The following is a 16,852-nucleotide window of genomic DNA, read 5'->3' on the forward strand; positions in this document are numbered from 1 at the left end:
GATGGAACTGCTGGAGCCTTCAACGTGATTGTCCTGATCATCAGCATCAAAGGAAAAGATACAAATGAAGTTTTTCAATGACTTTTTTGTGATTAGTTCTGTAAATATACTGAATATAAAAGATTTTCACATTAAATACTTCAAAACTTTAATTTTGTATCTGTAGGCATATCAAGTTTAATTTTGCTTAATTTTCATGTTTAATTTGTTTTCTATGAGGTTATTATTATTGAGATCATTATTTCAAAAACTAGAGCCAATCTAGTAAAACCAATACCATATTTGGAATTTGTGCATCAAACATAACCTAAAATGACTTCTTTTAAAATGAATCTTTTTGGCAAGAAAATGTTTGTTGACCAGTGTAATTAATACTATATTTTTTTAATGTGTTTTTATTTTGAACAACTGTTTGTTTATGTAGTCTGTATGTTGCGGCTGTTGGTGATTTTTAGTATTTCTGGCTGAGCATTAGAGGGCAGCAGAGTGACTTTAAAGTCAGCTTTTTGCCTATAAGTTAGCTACTTACTTGGGCCTGATTTATTAAAGCTCTCCAAGGCTGGAAAGGATACAATTTAATTAGTGAAGCTGGGTGATCAAGCAAACCTGAAATGGATATGGTCCAGGATTCAAAACATTTGCTAGCAAATAGCAAATGACTTTAAAGAAATCAATTCCAGGTTTGCTGGATCACTCAGCTTCACTGATGAAAGTGTATCCTCTGCAGTCATGGAGCGCTTTAATAAATCAAGCCCATTGATGTGGGTGTTTACATTTGTAGTCTCCTCTACAGCACAATAGGGTGATTACAAATAGACATGTTCTGAACAAAACATAAATTGTACGGGCATTAGGATATGTACTTTCATATCCAATGGATATAAGGTATTTATTTAGGCTCTAATTAAACACATAATTTTTTAATCAACCAGATGAGATTAAACAAATATGATTTTTTTACTTTAGTGACACATTATCATAGAATTTTTCGTTGTTTTTTTTCGGATTCTATATTTAGGTAAATGGTATTGTGACTGAAAATGTGCAGTAATGATGTTGTATGTATTCATGTAATCACTATACCGATCAACTGTCTGGCTTACTGTGAAGTTCCCTTAAGTTACCACAACTATTCAAAAAGTGCAATGCCCATGCATCAAAGGAAAGTTTATTGTGTAATTTTACAGCATGTTGTGTTAAACAGTTACCAAAGTATTCTCTACAGATTTATATTTTATATATTTCTCCATTGTTTTTGTTTCTTTTCTTGTGTCTATGTTTATGTTGTAATACAACAAATTACATTTTTCATCAGCAAATAGAATTTAAATGCCATAGTCAAATTTAAGTGTATTCATTCTATTCCAGCTCATAGTAACAGCCTCCATCAGAAAACTGCTTTAAAATTGACTTCGCAAAGTCAGGATTGTTACTTAGCTGTACTGTTACCCAACTTTTCTACTACTTGAATCCGCAATTTTAAGTGTCTCTGCTTATTTTCGATCTTTTGTTTTTGTCCATGCAATAGCTCCACTATAAATTGGAAGGGCTTAAAGATGAACTCAGGAGGAGTAGAGGCTGCGAAACAAGAGTAACTATTACTGATTAAAGGAGCTGCTTCCATTCGCAAATAAGATGCTTTGCGCTATGAGTTTGAGCTCCTTACTATACTTCGTGAAGATTCCTGACTTCCATTTTTCTTCCTTAGCGCTGTCTTTTCACTAACATTTTTCTCTTATTAGCTTTTCTCTTGTGTCCTTTGGATATCTGTTTTTTTCCACACTAGTTCTCTACTAGTCTACTTGTTTTGTTAGGACATTTGTGTTCTAGTTTCACTTCTCATTTCTAAATGTGTTTCAAGCACAACTCCATGTTCTGCACTTCATATGTACCTGTCCATTCATGGATGTCCATAGTTTGTAGAAGGTGTTATTTTGTAGGTGCAGTATATTGCATATATCATGATTCCACGCCACCATCATTTTACTGATGTGTTTTGTCGTCCATCCTGATTTTTGGTTCAGGTTATGTTTTGCAAATTTAGTAGGACATACCTAATGATATTAATCCTATCTCAAAAGATGTATTAATGTAATAAGATTACAGTTTTTTCTGAAAATGTTTTATCATAGTTAGCCAGTGGCTTTGATTATTTTTTGGGTTTCAGTTCTCCTAAACGATTTGGTCAGCCTAAAGTGGAAACTGGCTTGTATTAAGTTGCTAGGAATAACATTTGTACCTGTATTTAGAAGAATACCAGGGGTTGATCTCAACTAAAAGTATCAATGTACCTGTCATCACGGAAAGCAAATGGTCTTTCAGAGAAATCAAACTGAAACTTTTCTGTAAATGTTATTAGTTTCTGTTTGTACAGTGCCTTGCAAAAATTTTCATCAACCTAGTTGTTAGTCCTGTTTTGTTGCATTACGACCTGGAAGTAAAATAGATTTTTGGGAATTTCGCACCATTTGATTTACACAACATAGCTACCACTTTAAAGGTGCAAAATATTTTTGTGCCACAAATGAAGATTTTATGCATAAGTATTCACGCAACAAAGTCAAAACTTTGCAGAGCCTTATTTTGCTGCAAGTCTCTTGGGTTACTTCTCTACTAATTACTACATCTAGCTACTAGGATTTTTATTCTTTTCTAAAGATGAAACTGGTTCTACTCTTTTATATTACTTGGGTTGCATTGATACACAGCAATTCTCAAGCCAAGCCACAGATTCTCAACTAAATTGAATTCTGGGCTTCGCTAGGCATTTCCAGGACATTTCAAATGTTTAAAACAACCCAGTGTAGCGTAAGCTTTTAGGTTTAGGGTCATTATCCTGATTGAAGGTGATCCTTAGTCCCAGTCTCATACCTCTAGCAGACTAAAACATGTTTTCCTCGAAGCTTGCTCAGTGTTTTGTGCAATCCATCTCTCCTTCACCCCTGATCAGTTTATCTGTCTATTCTATTGGAAAACATCCCCACAGTGGGAACATGCCAAGTGTTGTATTTGCACATTTCCCATGATAGCCAAAATCTCCTTCTTTTATTTGTGTTTAGGTAATTTGCCGAATGCTGTTCAATAAACTCCAAACGTGTTTTACAAATTTTTTCTTTAAGCAATATCTTTTTTCTGGCCACTCTTCCACAAAGCCCCACTTTCTACAGAGTGTACAGTGGCCCTATAGATAGATAAACCCATCTTCACCGTTGCTCCTTTAAATATTATTATTGTTATTATTATTATTATTATTAATTAATATTATTATTATTATTATTATTAATAATATAAAAAAATATTATTAAAGCGTATTTATATAGTGCCAACATATTATGGGGCGCTGTGAATTGAATAGATTGAATAGGTTGCAAATGACAGACAGATACAAACAATGGAACAGGAGGAGGACCCTGCTCAGAAGAGCTTACAATCTAAGAGGAGGGGAAGTAGAGATGCTCTTTGCAACTTCTTACCCTTGGTATCTCTCAATAGATTTAATTGTGCTCTGTTGGCTATGCAAGTTCTAGATTTTTTTTATAACCAACCCTGATCTTTGCTTCTCCACAACTTTTTCTGTGAACTGTTTGATTTCATCCCTTATCTTTGTGTTGCAGAGTCATGGGCTTTATAGGATAGGTCAATTTAAGTATGCAGGTCATATGATCCTTTGATTGCACAAAAATGCACACTAATCAAATAATTATGTGACTTTTAAACCTAATTAGGTTGGTATAGGTTGAACTCAAAAGATTTCCGTTTTTACTTGGGATATATATACACACACACACAATATCATAGCCAAAAATATTGGCACCCTTGCATTTATGTCAGAAAATGCGCCACTTGTCCGGGAAAATTAAAAAAAAGTTGCAATTACAAATGTTTTGTTATTGTCATGTTTATTTCTTTTGTTGGCACTGGAAGAACACAAAAAAACAGTGAATAAAAATGTGAGACATTCCACACAAAACGTCAAAAATGACCTGGACAAAATTATTGGCACCTTCAACTTAATACTTAGTAGCACACCTGTTGAAAGAAATAACTGATGTTAACCACTTTCTGTTAACCGCTTTCTGTAAGCAATGAGTCTTTTACATCTCTCTACTAGAATTTTGGACCACTCTTCCTTTGCCAGCTGCACCGAACCTCTTAGATAGGAAGGGTTCCTTCTCCCAACTGCTTTTTTTGGATCTCTCCACAGGTGCTCAATGAAATTTAGGTCTGGGCTCTGGATCCAAGACTTTTGTCCTAAACCATTTCTGAGTGCTTTTTGAGGTGTGCTTTGGGTCATTGTCCTGCAGTAAGACCCATGACCTCCAGCTAGGACCCAGCTATTGACACTGGTCCCAACATTGCGCCCCAGAATTCTTTGGTTGTCTTCAGATTTTATATTATCATGCAAAAAGCAACAAAGCGACCCCAAAACATCAGTGAACCTCCTCCATGTTTGACTGTAGGAACCATGTTCTTTTCTTTGAAGACTTCTTTTTGTTTTCTGTAAACAATCGAATGATGTGCATTACCGAAAAACTGTATTTTTGTCTCATCTGTGCAGAGGACATTCTCTCAAAAGGTTTGTGGCTTCCACAGGTTAGTGTCAGCATTGGGGTCCTCCTGGGTCTCCTGCTACTATAGCATCCCTTTTTTATTCAGATGGCAACAGATTGTGCAAGCTGACACTGTTAATACCCTGTGCCTGCAGGTCAGCTTGAATTTATTTAGAAGTTGATCGGGGTTCTTTATCTACCATTCGAACAACTCTTTGTTGTAGCATCATCGATCTTTCTTCCATGTTCATAGAGATAATCTACAGTGCCATGGGCTGTAAACTTCTTTACAATGTTGTACACAGTGGACACAGGAACATTAGGATTTCTGGAGATGGACTTGCAGCTTTGGGATTGTCAATGCTTTTCAATAATTTTGGTTCTCAAATCTTCAGACAATTCTTTCTTTTCTCCATGTTAGGTGTGTTACACCCAGATAACCAAAAACAAGCTATACAGACATTTCTCCATTTTACCTGGTTGCAAGTGGGGATTTCCATAATGCCAGCACATGTTAATCACTTCAGGTGATTAAAATTTCAAATTAAAGGAATTGCAGTACAAGTATTTAGTACAATTCTGATAAGGTGGCAAAAATTTTGCCCATGCCATTTTTAATGTTTTGTGTGGAATGTCTCATATTTTTTTTTTCTTTGCTTTTTTGTGTTCTTCCAGTGCTAACAAAAGCAATGTAATTGCAACAATTTTCTTGGAAAAGTGTATGTGTGTTTATATGTATGTATGTATGTGTGTGTGTGTATATATATATATATATATATATATATATATATATGCAACCCATTTCATCAATTTAGATTATTGTTAAGTCCATTACATAAAATTCAAGTGAAAATCCATTAATTTTCCAGGTTGTGTTGCCACAAAACAGCACAAGCTGAGGGGGATGAAGTATTTAGGGATCAATTTAAATTTGTGGAAAAAGCCCCACCTTACCTTATGAGTTTATATTTGTTATATGTCAAATTATTAAACATGATGTGATAACTTCAAAACATGATGTGACACATAATTTTTTTCAACTACAAAAAAGTAGTTTTTCACTAAAACTGATACCTCTTTCCCAGCTAGCACATTGTTTGAATAGTTATATTCATGTAAATACCTACTTTATATACTGTGACATTCTCCACAACATACTTTGCAAATCTACATAATTTAAAGAAAACAAATCTGAACCAAACCAAAATGAAGCCATTTTAAATGTTTTTTTATTTTTATTTTAAAACATTGTTTTTCCAGGAAGGACAATCATAAACCACCATCAGCAACATTACTGTCATAATTTGTTCCATTACAGCAAGTAGCCTGTATTGCTTGGTAGAATTAAATTTTTGTGTGTTTGTAATGATGTATTTAGGTTTATGGGCTGGCTTCTGTATAGCAGATGTTTTTTGGTATGTAAACCTTAGATTCCAGCACACATGCTCTGGAATCTAGTAATTCCATATAAGTCAACCTAATACAATACAAGTTGCAAGGCTATATTTTTTAAGGGGGAAGTTACTTCAAAAGTTACTATATTATATTAAAAACAATGCTTAGAGTTGGCATATATGTTTCTGAAATGTTTGAAAAAAACAATGTGATTGGACTCTGTTAAAGGCCAAATGTAAATAGATATTATCTTGTATTTACAGTTCCTAAGCAGTGAACAATAATTTTTAGGAGCCTGCCCATGAATTGCCTTTTTTGCTAGAAGGGTTGCAGCACATTGCTGGGCAATGCGTTACAAGTCACTTTGGCATTTAAGGCCAAACACTTTTTGTGTGCTCTGTTGCTCGTGGTGATATACTTTTTGTTGTCTTTGCAGGTCCAGTCCAGATGTAGTAGCAAGGAAAACATCCTCAGAGCAAGTAAGCAAACCCTTTTTAAGCTAAATTGCATTAGCACATTGTAAAGTTTTCACATTGTTCCAATGCAAATTGCAGAAAAAGAATGCTAGCACAGTTTTATTAGAATTGTAATTTATCTATGCTGGTGGTTGAAGTTAGAGGACAATGTTTCTTATCTCTATATAGGTTGCTTTGTGAAATACAAAGTCAACCTGGTCATTAAAATTTATTATTAAAGTAATTTTAAATATATATTTTACTATTTGTACACATTACCTGGTGATCCTGCCTTAGAGACCTTGTTCAAGCACTGCCGATTGCTAGGTTTCTCTGTCCCAGTTGTACCTCCCTGTTGTTGCCTTTTCACATGCTTTTACAGTGGAAGTAGACAAGTGACCATTTCAACATATATAAGATAGCCATGGTCCACTGTTGTCACAATCTGGAAACATGTATTAAGAAATACATTACAGCCATTGCTGAGGTAAATGCATGTAGATAGGAAGTGGCTGACACAAAAATGCAGGGGATCAGCAGCAATATAACCAAGATTTTAAAAAGTATTTTATATTTGAAAAAAGTTTTGTCTGTAATGCATAGCAATTCATAGACTGAATTTCTTCCCTAGCTCCCTCAATAACCAAAACCTGGGTTGCTCTTTTCAGGAAATTTCCTCCTAAATTGGAACTAAACCCAGTCAATACTCATCTGTCCCTGTTTCATTGTGAGTGCTGACATCTTCCTGAATTCAGCCTAACTTCAGATGTCACCTCCTAGCGCTATACTGTATCTGGATAACACAAAACTTTTGTGAAAAAATTTTACTGGATCTGTCAACAAACTGAGCCTAGCGAGTCCCACGCTTGCTTAACTTCCCTCTTCTTTCCTATGCTCACTGGTCCTTCAAGTGCTGGTCTTATTGGGTATGCGTGAGAGTGAGCACTTTTTTACATTATGTGAAAGGCCCTGATAATACATTCCCAAAGTCGGGCATGGGCAAAAGGAGCAGCCCACAGCCATCTGGAAGATGTGACACAAATACCCAAGGAAAAATTTACCCTGCAGTCTATACCACTATGGCAGTAGAGAAGGAAGGGGAGGAGTCTTCCAACAAAAAAAAAAAGGAATCTCGCCCTTTACACAATGTTAAAATGTGGTGATGCTTTAAGAGCATCATGCATGTGATAGCAGATGAGGACAGTACAGCCAGTGTCCCCCTACCCCCTCCCCAATCACTGCCCATTGGGCAAAAAAAAAAACTGCCTGCATGTATGTATCCACCCGCATTGTGATAGCTGTGTTTGTATAATGCCTGCTTGTCATATTCTGCAGCCTAAAAACTCACCGCGTTCAATCTTTCAGATCTCCTAAATTGTTGGATGTCATTACTTTAATTAAATATTTAGGGTACACAGGGGTACTCTCATAGCTACTAATAACAAAAAATAGCTTTAAAGAATATGAGGATCAAGATTTTAAAAACTATTGAACATTTGGGTTGCTGTTTTGAAAGCAGCTAGAAAGTGCACCTAGCCCAAAATTGAAAATGCAATTTAAGGACCACCAGGGGCCACTTACATAGCAAGGAGTATTGGGTTGGGGCCCCTAAATTTTTACCTACCTTTCACAAAACTATAATTGTAATACTATGCTACAGTTTGTTTTTTCAACCCCAATTTATCTGGAATGTGGAGGTGCAGGAAACAGAAAATGTAGGTGCAAGTGGGGACACATGTACAAACTTCCCCCCTCAAATTTCATTAGCATGGCATCATTTTTCTAGAACAGAGAGGTGCAGGTAAACACCATGACAGCATTACATAAACTCTGCCCATCAAAACACGCTGCCCTGTTACACATGACTGTATCCTACCAGTACCTGAACCCCAATTTTGTTTTGATGGGCAAAGTTTTTTAATGCTCTGATGATAACATAGTATTGACTTTTTAGGAGGTGTTATCCAGAAATGTTCCCCACATGGGCATGGCAGCTGGGCGGCCCACCCACCAAAAATGGCCTGAGGAGAACTATGATTTAATAATATGCCAACAAATTACGCAGGGGTGTACATTAAATAGGGGTTGCAAATGACAAACCGACAGTAACACCAGGGGACAAGTATGGACAGATTTTGGAGATGTTGCACAGGTAAAAGTGACAGGAGCTGGAAGTTTTCTGAATATGGGTGGTAAAGGAGAGGGAAGAATCCAAGGTGATGCCAAGACAACAAGCTCGAGGGGAGGGATGAATAACAGTGTTATTACCCGTTAGAAATATGTCAGAGTGAGATTTGGAATTGGGGGGGGGGGGGGGTAATGAGTTCTGTTTTATCCAGGTTGAGTTTAGGAAATCTCATGAATGGCTGACAGGCAGCATAAAACCTTATCTAGGACTGAGGGAGACAAGACAGGGGTGGACAGATAAATTTGAGTGTCATCAGCATACAGATGGAACCGTAAACCAAAGAAGAATGTAAGACTACCAAGTGAGGAGGAGAAAAGTCCAGGGACGGACCCTTGGGGAACACCAACAGGGAGAAGAGTAGGAGTGGAGGAATTACAATTGAAAAAAACTTGAAAGAAGAGGTCAGACAGGTAGGAAGCAAACCCGGAGAGAGCACTGTTACCAGTGGAGCACATGATTTGGATTAGAAGGTGGTGATCAACAGTGTCAAAAGCAGATGTGGGAGGGTCCTTGCAAATTAATGTTATTTGCTGTTGCAGTTTAATTCCACTGTAACTAAATGCACTTAACACCTTAAAGTTTGCTTAGAAGGTATATGCTAGTCTCTGGAGTCTGGTAAAAGGAAATTTTATGTTGTGAGGTGACTATAATTGAAGGTTTGAGCCAAAAACTTGTTGAGCATAAGCAAAACACTGCAGATTAACCAGGCCACACGTTTTGTATGGTCAGGGTAGAAGAAATAATAAAATCTGACATTTTTATCCTAGAGCTGTGTTTATTTTCAAATTTCAATCCCAATGAAAATTTGTAATTGTTCATTCATTTATTTATATGTAACCTCATATAGCTTAAAATTTAAAAAAGGGGGGAAACATGCAGTGTCCAGTTGTTTAAAGCTTAGCGGAAAACAGTTTTTACAGATTAAAGACTGCAGTTGCTGCAAAAAATGGAATTTAAAAAATACTGATTTTAGGGCAGTGCAATCACTCATGTAGGCATATATTTACATACAATTCAAATAATAAGTACATTTAAATTTAAGTGGATCAATCACCACACTTTTAACATTATGTTGAAGGGTGGCTGGCCCTTTTATATGATGTAAAAATATGGTTTTGTTTAGGTAGGTTTTTTTCTTCAATTTTTTTTCTCTTGATGTGTCCTCCTGATCTCAGGCATGCGTACAATGAACAGCCCACAGCCTCCTGAAGAATAGTGTAAATAATAGTGTGAAGAATAGTGCAGAATAGTCAACAAACCAGAATCTTGGTGAACAATTTCAGATCCTAATTCGGCAACAAAATCCCTTCTTTAAAGAGTATGGTATTGGTAGCCTTAAATGACTGTAGGGAGTTTAACCACTACCGTGTTTCCCCGAAAATAAGACCTAGCACTTTTCCCCCCAACCTGCCCTAATATAAGACCTACCCCGAAAATAAGACCTAGTAGAAAAAGAAAAAAAAAAATACTCACCCAGTGGGAGACAGCGGGCGTACACACTCCGGAGCCGCACAAGCCGATGCTTGCCTTGTAGTTCCGGCTCCTGTCACAGGCGGAGTGATATTACATGCACTTCGCTTGTCAGAAGCCAGGAACTCGGCTCGCGTCTTCTGATAAGGTAAGTTTTTTTTTTTATTTTAACCAGCACAATTACGGTATAAAAAAATAAAAAATAAAAATGTGAGCAATCATTGCCCCAGCCACATTTTGTGCTGATTTTAGGTTTGTAAGGACAAGCTGGCTGATTTAATACAGTAACAGTGCAAGAAGAGAAATGCTGAATTCAGTAACCAATACCGGTAGCAATGAATCAATGAAGAGTTTAATTTACAATTGGGTCACCATATAAAACTCTCAAATGTACATTGTTCTACATGAATATGGTAAGTGTTTTTTTTCATTAAAAAAAGTATATAAGACCTACCCTGAAAATAAGACCTAGTGTGTTTTTGGAAGCCCAAAAAAATATAAGACAGTGTCTTATTTTCGGGGAAACACGGTAGTTATTAAGGAATTATAAACCAATGGAAAGTAAGAAACCAACATGTCCAAAAACAGTTTTATAATATACATGGGAGAGGCTTTATTGCTTCTCACAATTTCTGAATCAAAATGGGGGCTTTCAAAGATTTCCTGCCTTAAGGCAGTATTTGAGGGATATGCAGTTGGAATAAGTTAGGTAAGCTGATATGATATCATGGAGCCATAGATGTGCTCTAAAAAATACTTTGGAATTTTTTCCATTGAAACTAAATACCATCTTTGCAAAATCTTTTGTGTGGTAAATCTTCTGCCCTGACTTACTGACAATCTGTGGAACATAGGTGTGTTCCCTTTGTTATGGAGCACATTGATCATCGTTCTACTGGTCTTATTGTTGAACTCATAAAACGACCAATGGCAGCCATTGGTCTTTATTGGCATAGGGAGTTTGGTTTTTCATAAAGAGTTATCCGCTCCTTTCCCACAACTTTATCAATACATTTATGTGTAAGTTTTAGAGGCTAAATTTGGAATGGCAAATCAGATATCTCCAGCTGTTGGGCCTTTTCAAGTCTGAAACCATTTTTGACCTCTCATTCTACCTCTCAAACAATAAAAGGGTCATTGTCAGGAAAGACATTGGGGTAAAAATGTTGGGGGTAATTCAGTGGAAGGATCAGCAATGACAGAAACATCCTAAGTGACTGATAAACCTCCGGTCTAGGCTGCAGACGAAGTGTGTGCCAGGATAATTTTCAGGACTACTGGAGCATAGTCAGAGAACGGTATGTTACCACTTCAACTTCTAGAAACTCTGAGATTTTTGCATAGTCGCCAAACATCTATTAAATGATGACTAAAAAGACATTATTGGAGATTTCTCAAATTAGAGGATGGGGGATTATCCATTTGGCAAGGCACATCCACCTCAGAGTCTGAAACAGTTAAATATCCCTCCAATATAAGTACATTTTCTAAAATCTTCCAAAAAGGACAAAACAACAATACAAGCTTGGCTCATACTAAGAAGGTAGACCATGGTCATGTGTTAAAGGATTACCATCTACAACCTCAGAGACCAAAAGTCTGCCATCCTCACTATTTCACATATCTAATGTATGAATTTTTTACAAGATAATTTTATGGCACAGTTTATAGAAGCCCCAACTAAAAACGTTACTCTGTTGGACCTAGGTATTTCTAACAATGTAGAGGATATAACCAATGTGCAAATAAAATAGAATCTGGGTAGCAGTGACCATAATATGATTTCATATAATGCAAACTGTAAACAGGAAAGATAAAAAAAAACATTTAATTTTAAGAGAGAAAATTTTCCATTATTAAGGGCGGTTCTCTGTAACTTGGACTAGGAAACAATATTGTCGTCAAAGAACACAAAACAGAAATGGGAATGTTTCAAGTTTGTTCTACACAAACACACTACAAAATATATTTCAATGGAGAATAAGTTTAAGAGGCTAAAATTAAAACATATGTGGCTCACAGCTAATGTTAAAAAAACCCTAAAAAGCAAGAAAAGAGCATTCCAAAAATATAAAAATGAAGTATCACCTTCATAGTTTGAAAACCATAAAGAATATAACAAAAGATGTAAAAAAAGAGATAAATGTGCATAACTTCAAAATAAGACACAGATTACAAAGGAAAAGAGGGCAAACCCCCAAAAATGTTTTAAATATAATTATAGCAAAAAGATAAGATCTGAACATGTAAGCCCCTTAAAGGATGTCTCTGGGTTGGTAACTGGGTATAAAGAAATGGCGGATTTAATAACCCCCCTAGCATTCAAATTATGTCAGTTTTTTTATGCAAAAAGTGATACAATTTTTTTTGCATAGAAATTTGTTGCTTATATTGTGAGCCTGTAGTTCTTAGGATTAACTCCCGGGTATGATAATTATATTTATTTATTATATTATAATCATGAATTTATAATAATTATAAAAAATTATGAAGTAATTGACCACAACAATATCATTTATAAAAAAAAACAAAGTATTTTTTACTGAAGTATTAAGTATTTTTTACTGAAATTTGTCCAAACAAGGGTGCAATATTATTGATAAATAATAAAATAAATAAATGCAGATTTTAGAAAAAAAAATATTTACGTTTCTAGTAGACATCCCGGGTGTGGTAGATTTTGAAGCAGGATCCTGCACAAAGTCCAATATCAGAGTCAGGACAGTAGAATCTGGTTTCCTTTCTGATCTTCCTTCCTCTGTCATCGGTCTTTGAGCAGCAAATCACACACATCCTTGTAGGTGCTGCTTTTCTCTGGGTTGCTGGGATGTATTCAGTGATGGCGTTCTGGGTTGACAGCAGTGGAAGCACGACGTTCAGGTCTATTCAAAGCCACCGATAGTGTTTGGTGGTTCCTGACTATGGATTCGGAAACTTCAGAAATGAAGTCTGAATGATTCACAGGCCTCTGACTATTTTTTCTGTACAGAATGTAGGCATTCCATAGGCACTGCTCAACAAGATGCCTGAAAATCTTCTTGTAGTACTTCCTTTGGTGTTTCCTCATCGCTGAGTAGAATGTCATGGCTTGGTCAGCTCTGTTGACACCTCCCATGGTGTTGTTGTAGTCAATCACCACCTGTGGCTTCATCACTTCTTTCCCACATTTTGTGTGTACCAGAACAGTGAAGGCATTATGGACAGTACTCATCAGGCACACATCTTTTGTGTCACGCCATCTCAGGGCCATCGTCTTTCCTTTTTGCCAGGCAACAATTTCTCTTGTCTTCAGCTTCCCTTTTGCAAACATTAATGGCAGGTTGCGCTGGTTAGCCCTAAGGGCTCCATACGCATCTGTTCTGTGTTGCAGAAGGAACTCATAAAGCTCAGGGGAGGTGTAGAAATTGTCACTTGTGAGTCAATAGCCCTGACCTAGCAATGGCTCAATGGAGGATAGTACTGAAGATGTTGCCAAACCATAATGGCTGTATCTAGGGTTGAACTGTGTCCTTTTTCCAGTGTAAAGTACTGTATTCCATATGTAGCCAGATGAGGATTTGCACAGCATATACATTTTTATGCCAAATCATGCCCTCTTTGACGCAATGTACTGCACCAAGCTGAGCCTCCCCTTGTAAGCCATTAGACTTTCGTCAATACTGATGTCAATGTCTGGCACATAGGTCTCCTCTTTTAGATATATAGGTTTCCTTTTTAAAATCATTTGAGAAACTTCTCAAATTTTCTCCAGTTTTGGTGCAGGATGGGTAGTCTCATCAAATTCTTCATTCTTTGCGAAGTGCAGGTTCCTCATGATGAGGGAAAATCGGTATTCTTGCATGACTGTGCCAAAGAATGGAGTGGCAAGCATTTTGTTCTTGGACCAGTACAATTTCTGCACGGGTTTGCCCACAACTCCCTGCAGGATCACCAAGCCCAAAAACATCTAGATGTCATCCTTGGTCACAGGTTCCCATTTTCTGCTTCTTGCAAACCTCAGGTGTGAAGCACCTAACTGTTGTCTAGCGTACCTGCTGAAAACAAAACAAAAAAAATGATATTTTAGGAGATGTTCTTTTATAGTGTGATGAAAGTTGCAAAGTTAGCAAACAAAGAGCAGCATACATGTTTGCATAAAAAAAATATTAGCAAAAAATTTCAAAAAGTTAGCAAACACAGAGCAGCATACATGTTTGGAAAAAAAATCAAAAAGAAAAAAGTAGCAAAAAATTTTAAAAAGTTCGCAAACACAGAGTGGCTTACCTGTTTGTCTCCGCAACAATTTTTCATAACTTTAGCAGTATGCCAGGGGGTTGTTGCATTCAGCCTTAATTTTCATCCCAGGTGCGCTGGTAAATGGAAATCTTGGCGGTGCTGCCTGGTCCACATCAGGGTCAGTAGGGCACCATGTGCGCACAGCACTGACCTCAGTTCCAGAATCGTTGCTCAGTTCACTGTCGCTGTCTGATGACAAATTTCCTAGTGAATCGCTATCGCTCAATTCCACAAGGGACTCCAAATCGCTATGATACATCAGGAATTGATTTATAAAAGTCATCAAATGCTCAACAAAAGGTCAGATCAAGGTCAGGGCTAATATTGGGCAAAATGTAAATCAGGGGACTGGGCATTGATTTTTGGTGCACTAAAATATGTATTTATACTTTTATTTTATGTTTTGTATTGTTTTTTACTGTAAAAACTATTATAAAGCAGATTACATTGTGATCTGCTTTTAAATTTCCCGCCAGCCCACACCCTCAGAATCCATCACGCCACTTGCATTACTCGGAAGATGTCACATCTTCCCAGGTGATATAACTGGGAATGTCCCACCCTGCCTCACCCCCTGGATCCACCAGCGGCTGCTGCTCTCATCACCAGAAGGATGCCAGCATCACATCTTCCGGGTGCAAAGCAGCAATAGTAAATTCCGGGGGTGATGCCAGCAGGAAATCGCTCTTGGCATCACCCCTAGAATTTACTATTGCTGCTTGCATCACCAGTTAGATGTGATGCACATGCAGAAGTCCTGCATTGTGCATCGCATCTAACTGCTGATGTGAGCAGTGGCGTGGCCAGGACCCCGTGTGGCATTTAAAAGCAGATTACATGGTAATAACATAAATACCCTGTTTCCCCTATGATAAGGCACTGTCTTATATTTTTTGAAATGCCAAAATATGCCTTAGGTCTTATTTTCAGGGGGATGTCTTATTTTTCCATTAAGAAGACTACAGTACACATTTATTGTTGAAAATCACTCATGTGCCATTGAATTGTCCCCTTCTGATCACTCTGTGCCATTCATTGTCCCCTTCTGATCCCTCTTTGCCATTCATTGTCCCCTTCTGTTCACTGACTCACTTTTTTTTTGGCTTCTACGGCTGGGTAACAGACTCCGTTAGGGCAGGGATCAGCAGGTAGCTTGTCCTTTGAAGTTACTTTCAGTTCCACTCTGCACTGCAGCCAGCATCGAGGAGTCACACAGAGGCACACAGTGTCAGGTATCGGAGGATGTCTTATTTACGGGGGGTGCTTTATTTTAATTGTTTGAGCAAAAATCGGGGGGTGGCTTATCGGGGAAACACGGTAGTAAACACTAATCCAACCTCCTGAATATTTATATAAATAGCTGCCCCCCTAGGAGAACCATAAGGCAAAATGAAGAAAGAAAAGCAGGGGTTTCTTCGTGGCAAAGCAAAATATATTGTGTTTGAAACTAAAAATAAACATATGTTTTCCATACAGTAGTGAAATACAATCAAATAAGTATTTTAAACGGGTCTCTTACCATTATCATCATGGGATATATGACCCTATAGCTAGACAAAAATATTCCCTTAGTATATTAAGAGAACGGCTTGAGAGTCGCGACGTGTTTCATTGACTGGCTTTTTCAGGGGATGAGTACAGACGCTTTACAGAACTGTGTGTCAAAATTCAATACAGAAACAATCCTCAAAATATGATCAAATATCATATATTCAATCAATCAATTTAATATAAAGTATATGCGCCAATTCTCAAAATAAGTTTGAATATCATAATATACAATCAATCAATTTATATTGTATAGAAACCATAATAGGAAGTTCTATTAAGTAAACAAAATAATATTAATCAAAATAGTTAAAGTTAGTTGTAATAGGTAGTATCTCCAATGTATACCCAATGTATTTTCTTTCTTGTTCGTTGAGAGTTAGGTGTCATTAGAAATATATCAAAAATATATTCCTTCATAATATGTAGATATAAAATAAAAGAACATGTATTTAGGACCAATATAAGTCAATGTATAGTGTGAATTATAGAAGGAACTTACTGTATCACCGTGGTGATTCTTGCTTGGGAAAAGGGTACTTATTTGATGGTTACTAACTTTCCAAATTATTTCTATAACAAATATCCAGTTTATCAGTATTTTATGTGCAAGTGATTTGAATACAAAAAGGGCGGGGGGGGGGGGATATATAATTTAGATATGCCCAACGGGTAATAATACTTTTTGGATAATTTTGGAAAAAGATTTATGTTGTCCCCAATAAATTTTTTGGCAAACAGTGCCTTACAGTAGATAAACAAAGGAATAACCAAAAATGATAATGTCAGATGGATTATAATAGGTTCAATAATTTGTCCTGGTTTCCTCAATAAATTTAAACCCAAATGTTGAGATTCCACATTAATGTGTCCATATTAGATTCATGTAAAAGAAAATAGTTGTTTAAGAAGTGAAATAATAGTATTTGGTAGAGTGAATCCGTTGAAGTGCATGAGGAGGAGAGACTTAC

The 16,852-nt window shown here is 36.7% G+C and overlaps 1 protein-coding gene across 31 annotated transcripts in view; it reads left to right on the forward strand.

The window, feature by feature from the left end:
• The window catches only part of GPHN (gephyrin), a 401,006-nt gene that overhangs the window by 284,408 nt on the left and 99,746 nt on the right, over positions 1–16,852 (forward strand). For 18 of the 31 annotated variants that reach the window (XM_072428975.1, XM_072428977.1, XM_072428985.1 and 15 more), the window contains 2 exons: positions 1,529–1,591; positions 6,382–6,424. In XM_072428975.1, coding sequence (XP_072285076.1) covers positions 1,529–1,591; positions 6,382–6,424 — 106 coding nt within the window. The remainder of the gene's footprint in view (positions 1–1,528; positions 1,592–6,381; positions 6,425–16,852) is intronic. The other 13 variants (XM_072428979.1, XM_072428983.1, XM_072428988.1 and 10 more) reach the window with 1 other exon arrangement.

Source organism: Pyxicephalus adspersus, chromosome 12, assembly GCF_032062135.1.
Source record: "Pyxicephalus adspersus chromosome 12, UCB_Pads_2.0, whole genome shotgun sequence".
Classification (NCBI taxonomy): domain Eukaryota; kingdom Metazoa; phylum Chordata; class Amphibia; order Anura; family Pyxicephalidae; genus Pyxicephalus; species Pyxicephalus adspersus.